General features: G+C 44.4%; 1 protein-coding gene and 1 long non-coding RNA gene across 5 annotated transcripts in view; both read right to left on the minus strand.

Moving 5' to 3' along the window:
• LOC307212000 overlaps window positions 1-23,646 on the minus strand; it is a 284,098-nt gene that overhangs the window by 126,333 nt on the left and 134,119 nt on the right. The gene's annotated exons all lie outside the window — the stretch shown is intronic.
• Window positions 1-23,646, minus strand: part of CHRNA2 (cholinergic receptor nicotinic alpha 2 subunit) — a 38,682-nt gene that overhangs the window by 10,300 nt on the left and 4,736 nt on the right. For both annotated transcript variants that reach the window (XM_079968772.1, XM_079968771.1), the window contains exons 2-4: window positions 21,742-22,208; window positions 1,803-1,954; window positions 20-64 (exon numbers count right to left, since the gene is read on the minus strand). In XM_079968772.1, coding sequence (XP_079824898.1) covers window positions 20-64; window positions 1,803-1,954; window positions 21,742-21,781 — 237 coding nt within the window. In that variant the 5' untranslated portion in view covers window positions 21,782-22,208. The remainder of the gene's footprint in view (window positions 1-19; window positions 65-1,802; window positions 1,955-21,741; window positions 22,209-23,646) is intronic.

The following is a 23,646-nucleotide window of genomic DNA, read 5'->3' on the forward strand; positions in this document are numbered from 1 at the left end:
AACTCCCATCGCGCTTTACCTGCTTGAGCCAAACGTTTGTGGTCATCATTTGATTCTTCTCATCCTAGATTTGCAGACAATGAGAGAGAGAGAGAGAGAGAGAGAGAGAGAGAGAGGTTGTTTGAAAGAAACACAAAGGTGCAAACAGAAACTGTTGTCTCTATTTTGTGGATGGGATTACAGTGGTACCTTGGTTCTCAAACGCCTTGGTTCTCAAACACCTTGGTTCCCAAACACCGAAAACCCGGAAGTAAGTGTTCAGGTTTTCAAATGTTTTTTTGGAAGCCGAACCTCCGAAGCGGCTGTCGGCTATTGTTTCCGAGGCACCTGCCCCAATCAGAAATTGCGCCTTGGTTTTTGAACATTTTGGCTTCCAGAACGGATTAAGTTTGGTGCTTTTGTTTTTGCTATTTATTTTGCGTTTTTGTTTTTGAAGCTTTTTCTGTTCATTTGTTTTTGTGACTGTGCGGAATCCAGTTCAGCTACTGATTGATTGATTGATTGATTGATTGTGTGACTGTGGAAATGGATAAAAACGCCTCATCCAAACAATGACTATCATCAGTGCAGGTAAGGGGGAAAAAATAATTTTAATTTTTATCATCTACAATCCTGTCTTATTTATTTTATAGTACACTACATTGATTATTGCTTTCATTTTATGGATCAATGGTCTCATTAGATAGTAAAATTCATGTTAAATTGCTGTTTGAGGGGATGTTTTTAGAAGTCTGGAACAGATTAATCGGTTTTGCATTACTTTCTATGGGAAAGTGTGCCTTGGTTTTGGAACGCTTTGGTTTTGGAACGGACTTCCGGAACTGATTAAGTTTGAGAACCAAGGCACCACTGTAAATCACAAACCAGCCAATTCAGGTTGCCTGTTGAAGTGGATTTGGCACCTGTGCATCAAAGCCTGTTCCAAAAAAAGGCGAAAATGCCTTTTCTGCAGCAAGGGAAATTATGGGGGAATGTGAGCCACATTATGTAACCTCCCCACAAAGAAATCCAGATGAATATTAATTAAAGAGGTCATCTGGGACCAGAGTCCTCTGCTCTCACTGCATCCAGGCCTGAAAAGAGGGAGATTTGCTATTACAATGGTATGGGGACCGTACGCTCAGCCAAAGCTCAGTGGCGGAACAGCTGCTTTGGATGCAGAAGGAACCAGGTTCTGCCCTCAGGATCTGGAAGGAAGACTTGCAAAGATGAGTCAGAACAAGTGGAAGACCAGTGATAGATAGATAATTAGATAGATAATTTATTACGGTCAAAGACCAGCTTGAAGACCAGTGAATATATAGTCGATACTAGAATAGAGGGGGCCAACGGTCTGATTTAGTAGAAGGCAACTCCCTATGTTTGTGTTCGCACATGTACTCCTCTTAAACCAGAGTGAGGAGCTCTACGGGCCTGTTTCTTGATATCTGAGAACAAGGTTATCACTTCAAACTGGCCTTGCTTTCCATCTGAAGGGCAATCTCTCTCTGTCTACTTCCTGTCAACTGCAGCCAGATGCAGTTTCTTCAATACATATCTATCCCAACACATAACGTTTTTATGCAGCATAGTCATCTAGAAAAGGAAAAAACAACACATACATCAGATTGGGCTGCATGCCATCACGAAGCCAGTTCAGAGTGAGGGTGGGAAAACCCTCACTCTGAATGGGTAAGTCTTTATTTTTCTCTCCCCCCCACACTCATTTTCACATTGCCTCTTCCAATATCACTATAGGGGAAGCATTTCTCTGCAGCTGCTGTGTGTGTGTGTGTGTGTGTGACACGGCTTGGGACACATACCACGTCAATCAGCTGAGCAATGGACAGCCCAAACCTGACAATAACGACATCAGAGGTGTTGGGGACTGGCCGGGACCACTTGTTGTATGCATTGAAAAGGTGTTTGAAGAGTCTCTCCTCCGCCTGGGTTTGCGTCCGGCCTTGGACTGAGGCTGAAATGGAAACCAAATGTTATGAGTTGGCAAGAACCAGCCTTGAATGCTGAGAATCACTGACGGTCAGTTATCAAATGCCCCCAGATATTAACTGCATGTCAACAGTTAAGGACGGACATCAAAGTTCAACTATAACCTGATGCCCAGAATTGATGCCCTACCTTTCAAAGCATTTCACAAACATTTCATCTCAAAAACCTTTACTGAGGCGTTCCCAAAGTAAAGGAAGGATTAAAGAACTCTGATTAATAAGAATACACACAGATGCTTGAACCAGCAAGACTCTGGGAAAGGTGCGTATAATAATGTCTGATCTCTCCACCCCTCGGCCCAGGTTGTTTTATTCACAAAAGAACTTTTTACAGAGTGTTCGTAAGAACCAATCAGATTTCTTCTGAGCATTTCAACAAACCCCACATGGGGACAAAGTTAAACTACAAACATTAGTTAAGCATGCATATTTTGGGGTAAATGAATGAAAACTACAAAGGAGTGCATTCAAGAACCCCGGAGGTCATAAACAATCAATACACATGATAAGAAGGATGGCCAGGAGACCAGCGATCATTGTCACCTTCATGTGAGACCTGTTTCCTGGCCCTAAGATTAACAACCTAAGATTAACATATCAGAAAAGCTACATCAAAGAATCTGCCCACTGTCTTTGATGACCCAGGACGCCTGCCTGTCTTAAGTGTGTACGTGACTTCTAATTAGATATCAGAAAGATCACAAGTTCACACAGGACTGGAGAAAGTTTACGATTTATCTGGAAAATATTTGTGATGAACAGACAACGCTAGTTGGATTTAAAGAGGCTTTGTGACGAGAAAGGGTATTGTAAGAGGGATAAGAGCTGTAAAGATTAATTAACTGGCAATACAATTATAAAGGAAATGTGAAATAAATTTAAAATTATGAGGATTGTGGAGGGAGCGGGGGGAAGTCCAAAAGAATTTTGTATTATAGTGGATATGAAATGTGTTATTTAAATTTGTAAAAGAAAATTTTCTTAAAAAATTAATAATAATAATAAAAAAGTGTGTACGTGACTTGTCAAGCAAGAGAAATGGGCAGTAGAGGAAATGGCCAGAGATGCAGAGGGCTGTGGGATTTGATCAGAAATTATTGCCAATGTATCAAACCCAGTCAAGACAATGCATTCATCGTGGACACGATGGCTTGATGCATATTTTATAATTCCTCATAGTAATCCCACCTGACCCCACACTCTGGATATTTGCACTCCTACACTTTACAGAAACCGTGTAAATGTAAGCTGGCATTGTCATCCCCATAGTGCAGATGTGAAGACTGAGGCTAAGAGAAAGGGTCAGGGAGAGGGAACATGCCTTGCCTAAGTTCAGTTAGTGAGCTTATTTCTGTGGCAAGAGTCAAACTGGGGTCTCTCCAGGCTCCGGCACATCCCACCAGCTCTCCAGTACTGAATACCTGGCAGATATCCAGGGAATGCCCAAAGCACAGGAAAGTTGTGAGAATTTATGGCAATGCAGGAACCTGGGAAGTCAACTGGCAGGCACTGGGAGAATCCTGCTGCATGAAGCCTAGAGGTGGCCAAATTACCTGGCAATGCGAGATGAAATAAGACATGCTCGCAGGAGCATCAGACTAATGCGCCTGCAGCAGAGGCAGCCAGAGGCCAGCTCCACAATAGAAACCCCCTGGGGAACAGAAGTGCCCGGCCAAATTTCAACCAGCCTCTTTAGCTAATGAGGTTTACCTTCTTCCCACTCTTCAAGGCCATAAGCTTTATGGGCCTTTGCTTATTCCTGCTTTTCACTGCAGGAGAAACCTCTTCTGGGGTGCAGAATGTTAGAATTCCTGCTCCATGATTGCAGTCATGGGATTGTTGTCTATCACATGACGGTATATGTTTTGACTCCACAGAGTGGAAAGCGACAGAGACAGGATGTTTGTGTTACAGCGGTACCTCGGGTTAAGTATTTAATTCATTCTGGAGGTCTGTTCTTAAGCTGAAACTGTTCTTAACCTGAAGCACCACTTTAGCTAATGGGGCCTCCTGCTGACACCGGAGCACAATTTCTGTTCTCATCCTGAAGCAAAGTTCTTAACCCAAGGTACTATTTCTGGGTTAGCAGAGTCTGTAACCTGAAGCATCTGTAACCTGAAGCGTATGTAACTCGAGGTACCACTGTACTGTGTTCCGTGAAGTGGGACTATTGTCCTTTGTTCTTTTTCTCTTTGCTGTCTGATGCTAGAGAGAGAGGGAGCCATGTTGCAGTGCTCCGTGTGTGTTTATATGTAAATAAAGTAGATTAGCCAAAATGCTGAGTTACTGAGGTCTGTTACGCAAACTGCGAAGACTCTGCGGATCCCTAAGTGTGCCGATGTCTGTTGGCATCGGTCGCTGTGATGTTCGGGCAGAAGGAAGCTTTTGAAGCTCCCGAACGATCAACCAGGAGGGAGAGAACATACCAATCAGGTATTTAAATATACCTTTGTTAAGAAACCGGAGGCCTTCCTTTGGGGCATTGTCGGCCAGAAAGTGTTAAAGAAGGACAGAAGCTTTTTCATGTATGCGACAACAGCAGCAAGAATACTCATTGCAAAGTATTGGAAGACACAAGACTTGCCCACACTGGAAGAGTGGCAGACGCAATTGATAGACTATATGGAACTGGCTGAAATGACTGGCAGAATCCGAGACTTGGGAGAAGAAACAATGGAAGAGGACTGGAAGAAGCTTAAGGACTATCTACAAAAATATTATAAGTTGTATGAATGTTAAGTATTTGCACGATTTAGAAAATACCAGCTCCAGCGAATAGGCTTTGTAAAATAGAAAACTAAGTTATAAGTAAGAAAAGGTCAAAATTTAAGGCAATATTTTGTTTAATTTTAAGGTATGAGCAATTGGTAAAAATTATTTTAAATTTAGAAGTATAATATTTGGAAAGTACAAAATAAGGTACGAAATAAGGTAATAATTTGCTGACATTCTGATTATAAATAATGCAGGGTAAGGAGATGCGAGGAAGTCCAGTTAGTTATATCTTTGTATCTGTTTTTTATTTTTTATTTCTTTCTTTTTATATGGTTTCTTGGTGTATTTGTTTTGGCTTTTTGGTGTAGGGATTTTGTATTATGTATTTTGAAAATTTAATAAAATATTTATAAAAAAAAAAAGAGAGAGAACATACCAATCAGGCATGCGTCTCTGCCAGGGTCCTACTCGAGTGTAGGCCAAGCTCCTGACACAGAATGCCAATGTCATGGACTGGCAGAGGAACGGTGGGAGGAACCACTTGGGGAACAAAAGGGGGAAAGGCTCAGAGCCTGGGGCAATGATGAGCGGTCAGAGGGAGAAGACTGAGAAGAGGAGATGTTGGAAGCTTAAGCGGTAAGAGGGCTTGGTGAGCTGGGAGCGTCTGTACCAGAGAGAAATCAAGAACCAGAAGCTGAAGCAGGACAGTGGGAGGAGGGAAGGCAAAAGGCAGAGGTGAATCAGGCTAGTGAAGTGGCATGGGGGTCTCCTCTTCCTGCTGCGACAAGCTCCCCTCCCTCCTGTCTCCCCTCCCAGAACCAGAAGAGGGGTGAAAAGAACAGAGCATAGGCACACTGCATGCAGGCACAGTCTCCGATTTCTTGCAAGAAGCCCTGGAGAGGAGACAACTTTGACAGCGGTGCGGAGGCTGGGACTTTTAGTCTCGGCCACTGATTTTATGGAGTAAGATCTACAGGGCCTGAGCTGCTGAGCTCATTAGACCTGGAACTCTGTCTAGTCTGTGAAGCTCATGTTTCCCTAATAGTTTATAGCTTTGAACTGTGTGACTTACTGACACTGGCTTGCCCTGTGACAGCCAAGGTCGTCGTAGGATTAATGGGACCCTCTCTCCCTTTTCAGCCAAGGGGTTAGGAGTCTGTTCAAAGTGTTGGTGCTGACCTTGAAAGCCCTAAATGGCCTCGGTCCAGTATACCTGAAGGAGCATCTCCACCCCCATCGTCCAGCCCGGACACTGAGGTCCAGCTCCAAGGGCCTTCTGGTGGTTCCCTCGCTGCGAGAAGCAAAGTTACAGAGAACCAGGCAGAGGGCCTTCCTGGTAGTGGCACCCGCTCTGTGGAACAGCCTCCCATCATATTTCAAGGCAATAAGCAACTATCTTACTTTTAAACAACATTTGAAGGCAGCCCTGTTTAGGGAAGTTTTTAATGTTTAATGCTGTATTGTGACGGCTCAGATTGCACCCCCTAGTCCATGGATTTGCGCCCCCTAACCCGTGGATTTGCGCCCCCTAACACGTGGATTTGCACCCCCTAACCCTAACCCCCAGATGTTGCGCCCGGTGCGGCCGGCCTCCCCTGCACCCCCCCCCCACGCTACGCCACTGGTCCCTCCCCTAACCTTCACACCTCTCTGTGATTTTTCACCCCCTCCCTTGATTGTCCCTCCCTCTCCTTCTTGTTGCCTCCTTGCCTGCTCACTCCCATTGTCCTCATTTGGACTGTATTCTCCTTGGGGCAGGGACCTGTCTGCCCCTTGCTTGTCATGCGGCTGACGCCCTCCGTGCACTTGTCAGGTGTGATACGCACAAATCATCCTCCTCTCTCTTGATTTGGACTGTTTTACAAATCTGATTTCCTTCCATTCAAACTCTCCCTCAGTTCTTCAAGATGGGGCAGAAACTGGCTTCGACTAAGAAAATGGGCAAAATGCCGCAGAAGAAACAATTCATCCCACACACAAAAGGGGTCAAGGGGTGGAATATTTCTCAAAATAAACAGGCAGCTCCCATCCATTCAGCCCCTCGCAGCCATGCTAGACTACACTGACGGATTGATCGCCTTAAGGACTCAAACGAGCCATTGGTGAGGCCATCTTCATTTCTTTTCATTAGCACCGCTTGACGAGCAAATTTGGCATGTAAACAGACGTGGCACTTCATCTCTGTGAGCGGATCTGTCTTCGGGAGCAGGGAGTGGGGTGTCAGGAGAGAAAGATGGTTTAACCTTGGCTGCCAGAAATGTCCCAAGAGTGGTGGTCTTGCCAGCCACAGTTCTCAGATCCAGTGCCGGATTTACGTCTAAGCTAAACAAGCTATAGCTTAGGGCCCCACTCTCTTAGCCCCCCCAAAAAAAAATTAAAGGGGAAAAAACTCTGGATGTACATTTCCAAAATATAAAATAAAAAAGAAATAAAATAAAACCTACACACAGAAACAGTGTTTTGTGTTGTATAGGCTCCTATGATCAAAACAAAATAAAAAAATTCCTTCCAGTAGCACCTTAAAGACCAACTAAGTTAGTTCTTGGTATGAGCTTTCGTGTGCATGCACACTTCTTCAGATACCTGTATCTGAAGATCCCTGTATCTGAAGAAGTGTGCATGCACACGAAAGCTCATACCAAGAACTAACTTAGTTGGTCTTTAAGGTGCTACTGGAAGGAATTTTTTTATTTTGTTTTGACTATGGCAGACCAACACGGCTACCTATCTGTAACAGGCTCCTATGATGTAAGTCATGGGCCCCGCCTGCTAGCCTGCTCCCTAAAATATCACTGGTTTGCTCATTTCTGTATATAGGGTGCCTACATTCTGTTATGTGCAAATGGCTTTACATACCTATTAGGTCCATAAATTACCATATAGCATATAAGGTAAAAGTAACCCTGACCATTAGGTCCAGTAGCGGATGACTCTGGGGTTGCGTGTTCATCTCACTCTATAGGCCGAGGGAGCTGGTGTTTATCTGCAGACAGCTTCCAGGTCATGTGGCCATCATGACTAAGCTGCTTCTGGCGAACCAGAGCAGCACATGGAAACACCGTTTACCTTCCCGCCGGAGCGGTACCTATTTATCTACTTGCACTTTTGGCGTGCTTTCGAACTGCTAGGTGGGCAAGAGCAGGGACCGAGCAACGGGAGCTCACTCCATTGGGGGGATTCGAACTGCTGACCTTCTGATCGTCAAGCCCTAGGCTCTGTGGTTAGGCCACAGCGCCACCCACGTCCCACATATAGCATGTATTCAACACAAAAAACAGCAACAATTTGTTGCTGACTAAGGACAGCTGGACACAGAAAGGGCCCCATAACCTTCAGGAGCTCAGGGCCTCATCCAACCTAAATCTGGCCCTGCTCAGATCTCATAAGAGAGCAACATAAGAGCCTGCTCGCTCTTGTTTTGTTTTGTTTTATCATTGCTCTTATCTTTTTTTTCTCTTATCACACACACACACACAAAAGGCCCAGCAACTCCAGCCTCCCGTCCTCACAGTGCCCAACCAGTTGTGAAATGGGAAGCCCATGAGGAGGAGCTGAGCCCAAGAGCAACATTCTCTTTTCCTGCTCTTTCCAGCAACTGGTATTCAGAAGCATTGCTTGCCCTTGAATGCTTCCCTTGACCTAAAGAAAACTCAAACTCTCAATAAAGCAACATAAACTACAAAAACAATGATGCAGGTAGAATGCCAGCGAGGCTGCAAGGGCTTTCGAGTATTTCGCACTGCCTATCACACGTATGGCTTGTGGTGTATAATTGTTTAATTCACACTGAAATGGGAATGCCTGTGTATTGCTGGAAAATCCACTGGAGTATCCTAAGTGCTCTCTTAATTCCTTGGTGAATTGATAATTAACTATTGTTGTTTTCTGCTAGCTAACACATGATGAAATGGAGGCAGTGGGAGATTTTACTTTCTTGGGCTCCATGATCACTGCAGATGGTGACAGCAGTCATGAAATTAAAAGACGCCTGCTTCTTGGGAGAAAAGTAATGACAAACCTAGACAGCATCTTAAAAAGCAGAGACATCACCTTGCCGACAAAGGTCCCTATAGTTAAAGCTATGGTTTTCCCAGTAGTGATGTGTGGAAGTGAGAGCTGGACCATAAAGAAGGCTGATCACTGAAGAATGGATGCTTTTGAATTCTGGGGCTGGAGGAGACTCTTGAGAATCCCATGGACTGCAAGAAGATCAAACCTCTCCATTCTGAAGGAACTCAGCCCTGAGTGCTCACTGGAAGGACAGATCCTGAAGCTGAGGCTCCAAGACTTTGAACAGACTCCCTGGAAAAGACCCTGATGTTGGGAAAGATGGAGGGCCCAAGGACAAGGGGATGACAGTGGACGAGATGGTGGGACAGTGTTCTTGAAGCTACTAACATGAGTTTGACCAAACTGCGGGAAGCAGCGGAAGACAGAAGTGCCTGGCGTGCTCTGGTCCATGGGGTCACAAAGAGTCGGACACGACTAAACAACTAAACAACAACAACAACAGACTGTCACAGAAAGAACTTCCATGCTGTCTACTTGCACCCAAACAGTGTTTGGCGATGGAGCGGCTTTTTTCATTTTATGTTACACATCTAGCTGCAGTTCACTAGGTGTGGAATCATGATGATGAGCACATGCAAGCGTGGCCCAATTTGACATTTCCAAAAAAACACGCCAAACTGCAACTTCTGGTGCTGTGAAGCTGCAAGTTCTATCCCCTCCCTGCTTCTCTTTCTTATATCCTAATTTGACTCATAATGTAAGTGCTCCTCTAATTTGCATTGCGGTTTCTGTTGCTCTGCAGTGTATCAAAATTGCACTGCCAATCTTTCTCCGGACTCGAAAGTGGCAATCTTTAATTAAGGCTGCAGATTTTTTGTAACGTTAGCTCAGGCAGACTTTCATCACGCCGATTCGGAAGCCCAGATTTGGCACGGAGCCTTCAAGATTGACGTGAAGTCATAAGATTCTGCAAAGTTTCTCTTATTAACCGCTCCCAGCGTCAGAGGCGAGAATTATGGAGTCGTCGAGAACGTGACGTGAATCCGGAGAAAAGGAAGGGCGAAGGAGGTTGATTCCTCTCGTGGTGTCTTTTCAAATCAGGCGGTGATCCTGTCAGAGCGCTTCCAAACACCAAAGGCTGTTGACTAGGAAAGCGCATCTCAGAGCGAGCGATTCTCCCGTCATGTCACAGCCAAAACCATCCCTGGCATTGATGGCTTCCAATGTTCCTTAGGCTTTGTCAAGAGTCATCTGCAGCAGGAAGTATCATCAAGGTAAAAGCTAGTTGTGTGCGCTCTGATGTGCCACTGCAGCTAAGTACACTCAACTCTCACTTCTAACATAACGTACACTGGCTCCCAGTACGTTTCCGAGCACAATTCAAAGTGTTGGTGCTGACCTTTAAAGCCCTAAACAGCCTCGGTCCAGTATACCTGAAGGAGCGTCTCCACCCCCATCGTTCTGCCCGGACACTGAGGTCCAGCTCCAAAGGCCTTCTGGCGGTTCCCTCACTGCGAGAGGCCAAGTTACAGGGAACCAGGCAGAGGGCCTTCTCGGTGGTGGCACCTGCCCTGTGGAACGCCCTCCCATCAGATGTCAAAGAGAACAACAACTACCAGAATTTTAGAAGACATCTGAAGGCAGCCCTGTTTAGGGAAGCTTTTAATATTTAACAGACCACTGTATTTTAATATTTTGTTGGAAGCTGCCCAGGGTGGCTGGGGAGACCCAGCCAGATGGGTGGGGTATACATAATAAATTATTATTATTATCATTATTATTATTATTATACCCTGCTGAATCAGGCCAGAGTCCCATCTTGCCCAGCATCCTGTTCTCACAGCGGCCAACCAGATGCCTGTGGGAACCAGCATGCCCAAGAACATTTCTTCCCTCCTGCGGTTTCCACCAACTGGAATTCAGGCACATTGCTGCTTCCATCTGTGAAAACAGAGCATCCTGGCTAAGTAGCCCTCAATAGCCCTCTCCTTCGCCATGAATTTGTCTTGTCCTCTTTTAAAGCCATCCAAGCTGGTGGCTGTCACTGCTTCCTGTGGAAGGGAGTTCCGTAGGTTAACTATGCAGCTTCTACTTCTTTTTTTTTTTTTTTTAAATAATTTTTATTGCATTTTTCACAAAAAAGAACAAAAAAGCAAATTTTCACAAACAATACAAAAAGAAAAATTTTCACAAACATTACAAAAGAAAAGAAAACATAGACAAAAAAAAAAAAGAAGGGAAAAAAGGAGATTTTAACATATAAAAACAAAAAAAAATCCCTCACTTTCCAATTATAACCTTCAAAACCTTATTTTCCTTACTTCCACCCGCCTCCCGATCTTGTATTCTATTTAATAATTAGTTCAGCAAGCTCAATCTTTGTTCATTTTGATTCTTGATCCCTCCCTTGGTGCTCTTATTTAACTCAGTCACTAGAACCCCTTCTTTCCTTTTCAATGTCCTCAACATTCAAAGATCTTACAGTGTTTTTGTAGATAGACTTTAAACTTCTTCCAGTCCTCTTCCACCTGCTCTTCTCCTTGATCTCGAATTCTGCCGGTCATTTCAGCCAGTTCCATATAGTCTATTACTTGCATCTGCCATTCTTCCAGAGTGGGTAGATCTTGTGTCTTCCAATACTTTGCGATGAGTATTCTTGCTGCTGCTGTAGCGTACATAAAGAAAGTTCTATCCTTCTTTGGCACCAATTGGCCGACCATGCCCAGAAGAAAGGCCTCTGGTTTCTTCAAGAAGGTATACTTAAATACCTTTTTCAGTTCATTATAAATCATCTCCCAGAAAGCCTTGATCCTTGGGCACGTCCACCAAAGGTGAAAGAATGTCCCTTCAGTTTCTTTGCATTTCCAACATTTATTATCGGGCAAATGGTAGATTTTTGCAAGTTTGACTGGGGTCATGTACCACCTATATATCATTTTCATAATATTCTCTCTTAAGGCATTACATGCCGTGAATTTCATACCGGTGGTCCACAACTGTTCCCAGTCAACAAACATAATGTTATGACCAACGTCTTGTGCCCATTTTATCATAGCAGATTTTACCGTTTCATCCTCAGTATTCCACTTCAACAGCAAGTTATACATTCTCGACAATATCTTAGCATTGGGTTCTAACAATTCTGTTTCCAACTTTGATTTTTCCACCTGGAAACCAATTTTCCTGTCCAAATGATAGGCCTCTCTTATTTGAAAATAATGTAACCAGTCTCGCACCTTATCCTTAAGTTTCTCATAGCTTTGCAATTTTATTTTATCTCCCTCCTGCTCCAGAATTTCCCAATATTTTGGCCAGTTAGATTCCATATTAAGCTTTTTTAAGGCCTTTGCTTCCATAGGTGAGAGCCACCTAGGGGTTTTATTTTCCAATAAATCTTTGTATTTCATCCAGACATTAAACAATGCTTTCCTGACAATATGGTTTTTAAATGTCTTGTATACTTTAGCCTTACCGTACCACAAGTATGCATGCCACCCAAAAACGTTATCATATCCTTCCAAATCCAAAATATCCGTGTTTTCAAGAAGTAGCCAATCCTTCAACCAGCAAAAAGCTGCTGCTTCATAATATAACTTGAAGTCCGGCAGGGCAAACCCCCCTCTTTCCTTTGCATCAGTAAGAATTTTGTATTTTATTCTGGGCTTTTTGCCCTGCCAGACAAATCTAGAAATTTCTTTTTGCCACTTCTCAAAACAGTCCATTTTGTCAATGATTTGTAGCGTCTGAAACAAAAACAACATTCTTGGCAATACATTCATTTTGATAACAGCAATTCTACCCAGTAAGGAAAGTTTCAAATTTGTCCAAATTTCAAGATCTTTTTTCACTTCTGACCAACACTTCTCATAATTATCTTTAAATAAATTTACATTCTTCGAAGTCAAGTTCACCCCTAGATATTTCACTTTTTTCACCAATATTAAACCTGTTTCTTCCTGAAACCTTTCCTTCTCTACTGCTGTCAAATTTTTCTCTAAAACCATAGTTTTTGATTTATTCAATTTAAAACCTGCCACCCGACCAAATTCTTGTATTATTTCCAGTGCTCTTTTAGAACTAGGGATTGGCTCCTGTAGCGTCAGTACTAGGTCATCTGCATAGGCTTTAAGTTTATAGTGTTTAACTCCGACCTGTATACCCTGAATCTGTTGGTCCCTTCTAATCATATTCAGCAAGACCTCCAGGACTGAAATGAAAAGCAAAGGGGAAATTGGGCAGCCTTGTCGTGTCCCTTTCTCTATCTTAACTTCTTCCGTTACTGCATTATTCACTATTAATTTCGCCTTCTGTTCTGAGTAAATCGCGCCTATACCGTTTCCAAACCTTTCTCCAACCCCCATCCCTTGCAAATTTTTCCTCATAAAGCTCCACGAAATATTGTCAAAGGCTTTCTCCGCATCAATAAATATTAAAACAGCTTTTGTATTTATATTAACTTGTAGCTTTTCTAAAATGTCAATTAAGTTTCTCGTGTTATTTGACAATTGTCTGCCTGGGAGAAAGCCAGCTTGGTCTTTATGAATCATTGTTGCTAAAACTTTTTTCAATCTTCTAGCTAAAATATCAGCAAAAATTTTATAATCCACATTAAGTAGGGATATGGGGCGGTAGTTCTTTAGTTGTGTCTTTTCTATCTCATTTTTCGGTATAAGCGTGATGTAAGCTTCTTTCCACGACTCCGGCGCTCTTTTCCCTTCCATAATTTCATTGCCAACCTCCATTAGAGGTTGAATTAAGTAATCTTTCATGTCTTTGTAGTATTTGGAGGTTAGCCCATCCGGGCCTGGAGACTTGCCTAATTGCAGGTTCTTAATGGCACCTTCAACCTCCTGTTCAGAAATTTTGTCGTTCAGTATTAATTTATTCTCTTGAGAAATTTTTTGTAATCCATTTGTTTCCAAGAATTTCTCGATTTTGATCTCATTCTGTGGCCCTTGTGAATACAGTTGTTTAAAGTATCTCTGGAAGCAGTCTTGAATCTCCCGTGGGTTTTGTATATTTCGTCCATTTACTTCAAGATTGGTAACAGTATTTAATTTCTGTCTTTTCTTCAGCTGCCAAGCTAGCAGCTTTCCACACTTATTGGCCGATTCGAAGGTTTTTTGTCTCATTTGTTTAATTTTCCATTCTATATCCTGGTTAACCATTTTCAAATATTGTGCCTGATGTAATTTAATTTCTCGTAGAATGTCCTGTGACTTAGGTTTAGTCCTTAATCTCTTCTCGCCTTCTCTAATTTTCTCTAAAATCTTTTCTTTCTTCTCCTCTTGAAGTTTCCTCTTTATAGCATTTTGCTGGATCAAAAACCCCCTCATTACGGCTTTACTTGCATCCCAGATTACTCTTTTCTCCACGGTAGTCTTCAAATTTATCTCAAAGTAGTCTTTTAGTGTTTTTTGGGCCTTTTTCACAATTTCAGAGTCTCTAAACAAGGTGTCATTCATTCTCCATCTAAAGGAACCAGTGGGTGTTAGTTTCATATCCATCTTCACTGGGTTATGGTCGGAGCAGATTTTGGGGCAGATTTCCACCTTTCGAATCTTAGGTGCCATCCCTCTTGTAATCCAAATTTGGTCTATTCTAGTCCAGGTCAAATTGGCTTCAGAGAAGAAGGTCCCCTCTCTACCTAGGGGATTTTTAGTTCTCCAAGTATCAATCAAGTCCATATTGTCTGTCAATTCAAAAAAGGTCTTTGGTAGTCTTCCATCTTTTGTGACTACTTGTCTTTCAGATTTATCCATATATGTCGAGACAACGCCATTCATATCTCCCATCAAAATGATATTTCGATCTATAAAGTCCATTAACGTCTCATGCAGTTTCTTATAAAACTCTGATTTCCCCTCATTAGGTGCATAGACTCCAATTATTACTAATTTCTCTCCTTGGAATTGTATTTCAATTGCCACAAATCGTCCATGTTCATCTTTAAGGAGAAACTTTGGTGATAATTTCTCTTTTGCGTAGATCACAACTCCTCTTTTTTTTACTTTGTCTGATGAAATAAAGTCTTGGCCTAACTTTTTACTTATCAATAATTTCCTTTGGAGTCTTGTTATATGTGTTTCTTGTAGGCAAATTAGGTCCAATTGTTCCTTTTTCAGAATATGAAAAATCCTCTTCCTTTTGCTGGGGGAGTTCAAACCTCGAACATTCCAAGTTAACATCTGCAGAGACATGTTGTTGTTATTCTGATGTTCCACCAGTTGCTCCTAGAAGTTGCTCTTGGTTTGTCGGCGGTATCTCTTTCCGTTGGTCCAGTCCCAAGAGAGTTCTTCCTAAGTCAGGTGGTCCCAGTCCTAATATTTCCGAGTCTTTTGTTCTGGCCTCTCTTTGTAATTCTTCTCCAAAATTTCTCAGAAAACTCTCTTTATCTTCCTCTGATCTTATCTTAATTTTCTTTCCTTTAAATGTAAACGAGAGGCCTTGTGGGAATTCCCACCTGAACAGAATTCCGTTTCTTTTTAGCAGGTCCACCAAATTTCCGTAATTGGTTCTAAGATCAAGCAGGTATTTCGGGATATCTTTAAAAATCTCAATTCTCACCCCTTGGATATCGAGTGCTTTCTGGTAGTGTAGACTCAGTATTTTATCTCTTTCCTCTTTTGTCCTTAGAGCAATCAAGCAGTCTCTCGGCCTATTTTTCCTCTTAACCCTTCCCAATCGAAAAGCACTCACTATCTTAAATTCTTCTTTCTCTGGATCCAGGTCCCAGCACTCCTCAAATTCCGATGTCAACAGTTCTATCAAGTCTCCTTCTTCTATTTCTGGGACCGATCTAATTCTCAAGTTGGTCTGTTTCTCTTTAAGTTCAATCAAAGAGAATTGTACCTTGTATTCATCCAATTTTTTATTTATTGGTGGTATCTTTTGTTCTACTGCCAATACCCTCTCTTTGGCTTCCTCCGCAGTCTTCTTTGTCTCCTTAGACTCCTGCACCAGTCTGTCAATCGCCTGGGTGTTAGAATTCACATTCGTCCCCAAATCGTTTACTTTTTGCCCCAGGTCCTTAATAGTTGAAGTATTTTGATCAATCTTAGCTGTCAAATTTTGCAGAGCCGATAAAATCTTGTCTAATGTTGCAGAATCCGATCCTGTTCCTTTTGATTCTTCCCTTTCTGTAGCTTGTGGGACAGAGAGTCCTGCTGATGATGTTCTTCTATGCTGGAGTTGCTGCTGTGCCTGCAGCTGCTGCTGTTGTTTAATTTTTGCTCTTGTTGATACTTTATCTGGAGGCTGTAACTTGTCTGGTTGTTTCTCTTCCATTGCTTGCCTCTGGAAATCAAGGTCACTCACACAATTCCCAAGCTTCCTTCTTAGCTATAAACAATAGCAGCTGCAGTGGAAAATCCCCAGCTATAACACAAAGTTCCTCTAGGGGAGCAGAATACCAGGTTGTTTCTTCAATGATTGTTAAACAGTAACTTCATCAGCTCCCCAGTTATCTTTCCAATTTGTTGCAAGAGTAAAAGAGTAAAAAAGTTATAAATTTGGAGGCTCCCTTGATTGTTACCAGTCCTTCTAAACATTCAGTAGCAAAAGTTACAATGTCCATAAACAGTACTTTCACAGTAGCCTTGCATTTATTTAAGACAGACCGGCAGATCAGTGTTAAAAGTAAAGTGGTGGATTTTCTGTCCCCCCTTCCCTACTTGGGGGGGGGGGGGTTCTTTTGCTCTGACAGTGAAATTTAGCTCTTTATATAAAAGAAGTCAGTGGTTCAAAGTTCCCTTGTCCCTTGCTTTTATTCTATTTACAGGATCGGCAAAGCGGACTTCCTGTTTGCACTTTGCCGATTTCAGGTCCGAATTTTAAATTCAAGTTCAAAGTCCCGATCAAAGTTTCTAGTTTCAAGTTCCAATTTCAAGTTCAAGTTTCTAGTTTCAAGTTCAAATTCAAAATCAAAGTCCAATACTTGGTCTTAACTTTGATCTTTCCAAGTTCCCAATTCTTACTCACGGATAGCTGTTTTAATCCGATGTTTCACAGGGAAAAGGCCAGCGCTCTCCGGTAACTGCTATGCAGCTTCACTCCGCAGAAGTAGCGATCGGCTCCAGCACAGCGCTACACCCCCGCTCCGCTCCGGAGCTCTTTTCAGGGCTCCTTTGACAGTTCGGGGGGGCGCAAAGCGTGCCCGCTGAGCCCCACGGCCCCAGGCTTCACCCGCCTGTGGGTTTTTTGAGGGTCCTCCGCTTCGCTGTAGCGGTGGACCCGATTTCTGCGGAGCTTCCCCCTCCGTTTCAGAGGGTATCCGCCATTACCGATGGCGCCGCCTCCGGAAGTCCTTCTTTAAAGTCCTTCACGGTCTAGGACCCTCGTACCTACGAGACCGCCTCTCCCTGTATGCCCCACGGAGGACCTTAAGGTCCATGAATAGCAACACCCTAGAGGTCCCGGGCCCTAAGGAAGTCAGATTAGCCTCCACCAGGGCCAGGGCCTTCTCAGTGGTGGCTCCGGCCTGGTGGAACGCTCTGTCTTATGAGACCAGGACCCTTTCCCCTCTTCCCTTTTTCCTTTCCCCTTCTGTGATGGAACTCCTATTTGGGGACTTCCCTGGCTTTTTCTGGTCCATGTAGGAGCAGTCTGGATAGTTGGCCTTGGTGAAGATTTGACATTTTCATCCCCCAAAAAGTTTTTGAGTTTCTGCTGAAATGAGGCTGCATTTTAATGTTGTACTTTAACTTTGTTTTTTAAGTTGTATTTCAATCAATTGTTTTTGTACCTGGTGTTAGCCACCCTGAGCCCAGTCTTGGCTGGGGAGGGCAGGGTATAAATAAATTTATTATTATTATTTATTATAAAAGAAGCACAATACAACAAACAGACAAACAGACAGACAAACCACTCTTCTACATGCAAATGTCACGGATTCAGCTGAAGAACTTGTGAAGCACTTAGAAGCTTCTTTTGGCATTGAACTCTGTAGAAAGTGTATAAGAATGGTGATGATGTTCAGAATTTGGGGCATCAGATTGAATGATGACCTGACTCACTTCTAAATTTTAGGGATCCTGTATCTGTGTGGGGAGGAGGTACAAGATCAGGCTTGCCAAACCAGTCCTTTTGTCTAGTGTCTGGAGGCAGTTGGAGGATGGATGGTGGCTAACAGATTGAGGTTGAATCCTGACAAGACAGAAGTATTGATTTTGGGGGACAGGAGGAGGGCAGGTGTGGGGGACTCCCTGGTCCTGAATGGGGCAACTGTGTCCCTGAAGGACCAGGTGCGCAGCCTGGGAGTCATTTTGGACTCGCAGCTGTCCATGGAGGCGCAGGTCAACTCGGTGTCCAGGGCAGCTGTTTATCAGCTCCATATGGTACGCAGGATGAGGCCCTCCCTGCCCGCAGACTGTCTCGCCAGAGTGGTGCATGCTCTGGTTATCTCTCGCTTGCAAGAAGCCAAGTTACAGGGAACCAGGCAGAGGGCCTTCTTGGTAGTGGCGCCCGCCCCGTGGAACGCCCTCCCACCAGATGTCAAAGAGAATAACAACTACCAGACTTTTGGAAGACATCTGAAGGCAGCCCTGTTTAGGGAAGCTTTTAATGATTAATAGATTATTGTATTTTAATATTGTGTTGGAAGCCACCCAGAGTGGCTGGGGAAGCCCAGCCAGATGGGCAGGGCATAAATAAATTATTATTATTATTATTATTATTATTATTATTATTATTATTATTGATTTGCCTTGGGTGTCTAGCTAAGCACCATGATTAGTATAACCAAAGACATTTCTCTGTGTCATGCAACAACCCCTCACTTAGCTGCTAGATAGGAGAACATGAGCCAGAGTTTGGGGATGTGAGATGAGTTGGAAGTTGAAGACACAGAGACCTGCTTGCTTAGTGCTGAGTCCAAAGCTGAGACTGATGGAGAAGCAATATCTGTTGGGATGCTGGGATCCCCTCCATCCTATGCTCAGGTTGTATATCTGGGTAAATAAAAATGCTGCATCATAAAGGCACCGCAGTTTCCACTGACCTTTATTCCAAGGAAACTGAACCCTGGAGTTTCTCGCCCCTTGGAGATTGGGGTGGAGTGAAAAATAACAGAAACATCGATAACTTCCTTGAGCATCCTAGTGCAATTTCATTGGCCCTTAAAAGTGGGTATGCAATGGCTGAACACCTGCATAAAACCAGAGGCTTGTGCACGATGTTAGACATTCTTAGAAAGCCACTTCCGCCTGCAGAGGAGTTAGGGTTGGAAGCGTCACAGCCCCACCATGCACGTGGAGGCTGGAGCCCAGCCCCCACGTGATTGGGGGAATCCCCAGGCGCGTCACTCCCTAGCCAGCCAATCAGCTGGCTCTGGGGGCATGGCCTGCCCTATTTAAACACAGGCACGGCTGGGGATCTCCCTCTTTTGCTGCCTACCAGCTGTTCCTGCTTTTCCCACCCTCCTGCCCTATAAGGTTTTCATTCCTTGACCTTGCTATGGACCTTGGTTGGTCGCCATTGAGGGGCCTGGTAGGAATTTTTCCATTTGGCACCAGCCACTTGGTTTTCGCCCACCTTGTAGCAAATCGTCACAGCTTTCTGGGTACTGGCGGTTAGGAATTGGTATAGTTCTGTAGATGGAAGAGGGGAGGTAGTGCCATCACCTGCCCTGCATATTGAAGGGCAGTCCGATAAAGGATTCCAGGGGGCGTGACCCTGTCCGAAGCCTAGGGAAGGGAGGGCCTAAGGCACGCCCCCTACTGGTGACTCCAGGGAAGTTCCTAGTTGATGTGCATCAGCAGGACTCCCACTACTGGTCTTTAACCCTTCCCGGACTTCAAGCAGACGGGCTGAAGTTGGATATAATCGGTTAGGACCAATGCCTAAGCCAATACCACTCATCACCTGTAACCAATAAAGTTGTGGCCTTATTTAGCCCATTAACTGTAATAATTGTGTCATGTGTCTTTATTTTCACTGGGGGGGGGGGGTGGGAAATCGCCACACAAATGAATTAAGCTTTGCAAGAGCTGAGCAACTGGCACAAGCCCAGTGCAAGGACGAGGAGTCATGTCTGTCCGCAAGGCTGATGGGCACGTGGAAAATCTGGAGATGAGACATCTGCCCGACCAGTTGCATAACAGAGCACAGGTGGCAGCAAACAAGCATCCGAAACAATTTGCACCTGTGAAGCCACAACGTGAGAAAATTCCCAGAAGGAGTGCGAAAACTACTTCTTCCAGGCTTTTCATGATTAAGCTATATTTAGAGTTTTTAATTTCCTTTATTTATTTATTTATTTATTTATTTATTTATTTTTAAAAAACCATTTCTTTCCCACCATATTATTAAAGAAAAATCAAAGAGGTGTATACTGTAAAACAGATTCAGGGGACAGACTAATCAAAAACTGAACAGCTGCAAAGGCCTGCCAGCTCAAAGAGCATTGCTTGTTCCTGACTGTGCTTTTTGAAAGTCCATGTAACTGAATTGTCCCTTGTTCTCAATGGTCTTAATTTTATTATATTCCCCAGTGCATACTCATCAGAGTCCTGCCACTCCTGACACCACCTCTTGAATAGACGGCCATTTCTCTGCAAATTTTGAGAAGAACAGAGGCCATTGTGGAAAGAACAATCAGTTGTTGCCTCTTGGAGCCTTTCTGCCCTGGAGAACATCAAACAACTTCCCTTAGCCCTCAACTCCCAGCATCAAAGAGGGTTGGAGGATGGATGGTGGCTAACAGATTGAGGTTGAATCCTGACAAGACAGGAGTACTGTTCTTGGGGGACAAGGGGCGGGCAGGTGTGGAGGACTCCGTGGTCCTGAATGGGGCAACTGTGCCCCTGAAGGACCAGGTGCACAGCCTGGGAGTCATTTTGGACTCACCGCTGTCCATGGAGGCGCAGGTCAATTCTGTGTCCAGGGCAGCTGTTTATCAGCTCCATCTGGTACGCAGGATGAGGCCCTACCTGCCTGTGGACTGTCTTGCTAGAGTGGTGCATGCTACAACTAATCCAGAATGCAGCAGCTAGACTGGTGACTGGGAGCGGCCGCCAAGACCACATAGCACCGGTCTTGAAAGACCTACATTTGCTCCCAGAACGTTTCCGAGCACAATTCAAAGGGTTGGTGCCGACCTTTAAAGCCGTAAACGGCCTCGGTCCAGTATATCTGAAGGAGCGTCTCCACCTCCATCGTTCTGGCGGTTCCCTCACTACGAGAAGCAAAGCTACAGGGAACCAGGCAGAGGGCCTTCTCGGTAGTGGCACCTACCCTGTGGAATGCCCTCCCACCAGATGTCAAAGAGATAAACAACTGCGAGACATTTAGAAGACATCTGAAGGCAGCCCTGTTCAGGGAAGTTTTTAATGTGTGACATTTTGATGTATTTTTAATCCTTGTTGGAAGCTGCCCAGAGTGGCTGGGGAAACCCAGCCAGATGGGCAGGGTATACAAATCATAAATTATTATTATTATTATTATTATTATTATTATTAAAGACAGCAGGTTCAAAAGGCATCTGCAGCTCATGTGCCCAACTGCACAAGGAACTTCAAAAGACAGCCCAAAAGGTGACCACTTTGGACTTCTATGGGCCTGTCCACCCAGGAACAAGTTTTAGACAGTGATGCCACAAACACACATCAACCCTGTTTCCTTTGGAGCACATCCTGTTTTCAGAATGGCTTTCCCCAGGTCAGTGGTTCTCAAATGGTGTTCTGTGGAGCCCATGAGGTCTGCGTAACCCACCCAGGGGGTCCGTGGCACCATTCACATAACAAAAACTGCCATAGAGATATCATAAATTTTCAAAAATGGGGAGGGCCAATGGCTTGGCTTTTGAAAAACAGGAGGTCCGCAGTACTTAGGTAATTGGGAACATCTGTCCTAGAAGAAGAAAAACACACACACCCCTCTAACTGATATATAAAAGGAGATATTAAGGCTTCTTTTTCATCCTGTCCTCCATCATTTGCAGAATCACCCTAATTACATTAATGAGGTACTTGGATTCAAGGGAAGAAAGAGGTAAGTAAGTTGAGACTCAGGGAAATGGGTTCTCTCCTACCTGCCAAGAATACAAGGAAATAGCACGCGATGGTTATCATCTTGGCGACTGGGAATCCACTCGTAAGCTGATCCCCCGCTGAAATTATTTGCCCACAGACAGAATGTGCAGGGTGCCCCTTTTCATCGGCAGAGTCTGGGAACCTGGGGGTGGCAAGCAACTCCAAGTTTACCCTTTACCCTGTGGGCAACCATCTTCCTCATCAGTGAAAACACGACTGAGCATTGAGCATTAAAGAAGCATCGCTTGAGAGACCATCCTGGGCCAGCGATGGACTGGCCTTGCCTCTGGAGGAGCTGTCCGTGGTCCTGAAGTTTCTGCACTAACAAGACCCCTTCAGGGAAGTCCCAAGCAGCCTCCTTCTTGGTCACATGCGATGGGAAGCCTGGAAGATGCTTGACTGAAGCCTCCAAACGGGTCCCCAGAGCTCCTCCACAGGGAAGGATTTTGCACGGAAGAATGGGTCCCTACAGGAGAAAGCAAGGAGAATATTGTGAGATGGCATCCTGGAAAGAGTGGGGGTCAAGTGGCCTGAATCTGAGGTTCCAGGAGGGAATATCAGGTGGTTCTTAGAGGGGAAGAGAAGCATGTTAGCACCTGCCCTCTGAAAGCAATATGCACATAAATACATGTATATATACATAAAGGGAAAGGGAAAGGGAACCCTGACCATTAGGTCCAGTTGTGGCTGACTCTGGGGTTGCGGTGCTCATCTCACTTTACTGGCCGAGGGAGCTGGCATACAGCTTCTGGGTCATGTGGCCAGCAGGACTAAGCCGCTTCTGGCGAACCAGAGCAGCGCATGGAAATGCCGTTTACCTTCCCGTTTACCTTACCTATTTATCTACTTGCACTTTGACGTGCTTTCGAACTGCTAGGTTGGCAGGAGCAGGGACTGAGCAACGGGAGCTCACCCCGTCGTGGGGATTCGAACCGCCGACCTCCTGATCGGCAAGTCCTAGGCTCTGTGGTTTAACCCACAGCGCCACCCATGTCCCAGGACCTGGGAGAGCCAGGTCCAAATTCCCCACTCAGTGACCGTGGGCCAGTTGCAATCTCTCAGTCGAACCTACCTCACAGGGTTCATAGAATCATAGAATCATAGAGCTGGAAGAGACCACAAGGGCCATCGAGTCCAACCCCCCTGCCAAGCAGGAAACACCATCAGAGCACTCCTGACATATGGTTGTCAAGCCTCTGCTTAAAGACCTCCAAAGAAGGAGACTCCACCACACTCCTTGGCAGCAAATTCCACTGTCGAACAGCTCTTACTATCAGGAAGTTCTTCCTAATGTTTAGGTGGAATCTTCTTTCTTGTAGTTTGGAACCATTGCTCCGTGTCCACTTCTCTGGAGCAGCAGAAAACAACCTTTCTCCCTCCTCTATGTGACATCCTTTTATATATTTGAACATGGCTCTCATATCACCCCTTAACCTCCTCTTCTCCAGGCTAAACATGCCCAGCTCCCTTAGCCGTTCCTCATAAGGCATCGTTTCCAGGCCTTTGACCATTTTGGTTGCCCTCCTCTGGACACGTTCCAGTTTGTCAGTGTCCTTCTTGAACTGTGGTGCCCAGAACTGGACACAGTACTCCAGGTGAGGTCTGACCAGAGCAGAATACAGTGGCACACTTATTACTTCCCTTGATTGTTGTGAGGATTAAACAGGGAGGGGAGGAGAACCATGCTCATCACCTCAAGCTTCTTGGAAGAAAAGGGTGGCGTATTAATAGATCGAAAAAGAAAGAGAGTGTGGTTCTGGGACACATATGCACCCCAGGAAAATGCTTCTTGGTTTTGAAATGAGGAGCTCGGCTCACTGGGTGAAAACACCAGCTCTCCCAGGCCAGGAGATCCTGCTTTCCGCTCCCTTTGAAGCTGGAGGATTTGATGGATGTCTGGGAGA

This window comes from Podarcis cretensis (assembly GCF_951804945.1).
Source record: "Podarcis cretensis genome assembly, chromosome: 3".
Classification (NCBI taxonomy): domain Eukaryota; kingdom Metazoa; phylum Chordata; class Lepidosauria; order Squamata; family Lacertidae; genus Podarcis; species Podarcis cretensis.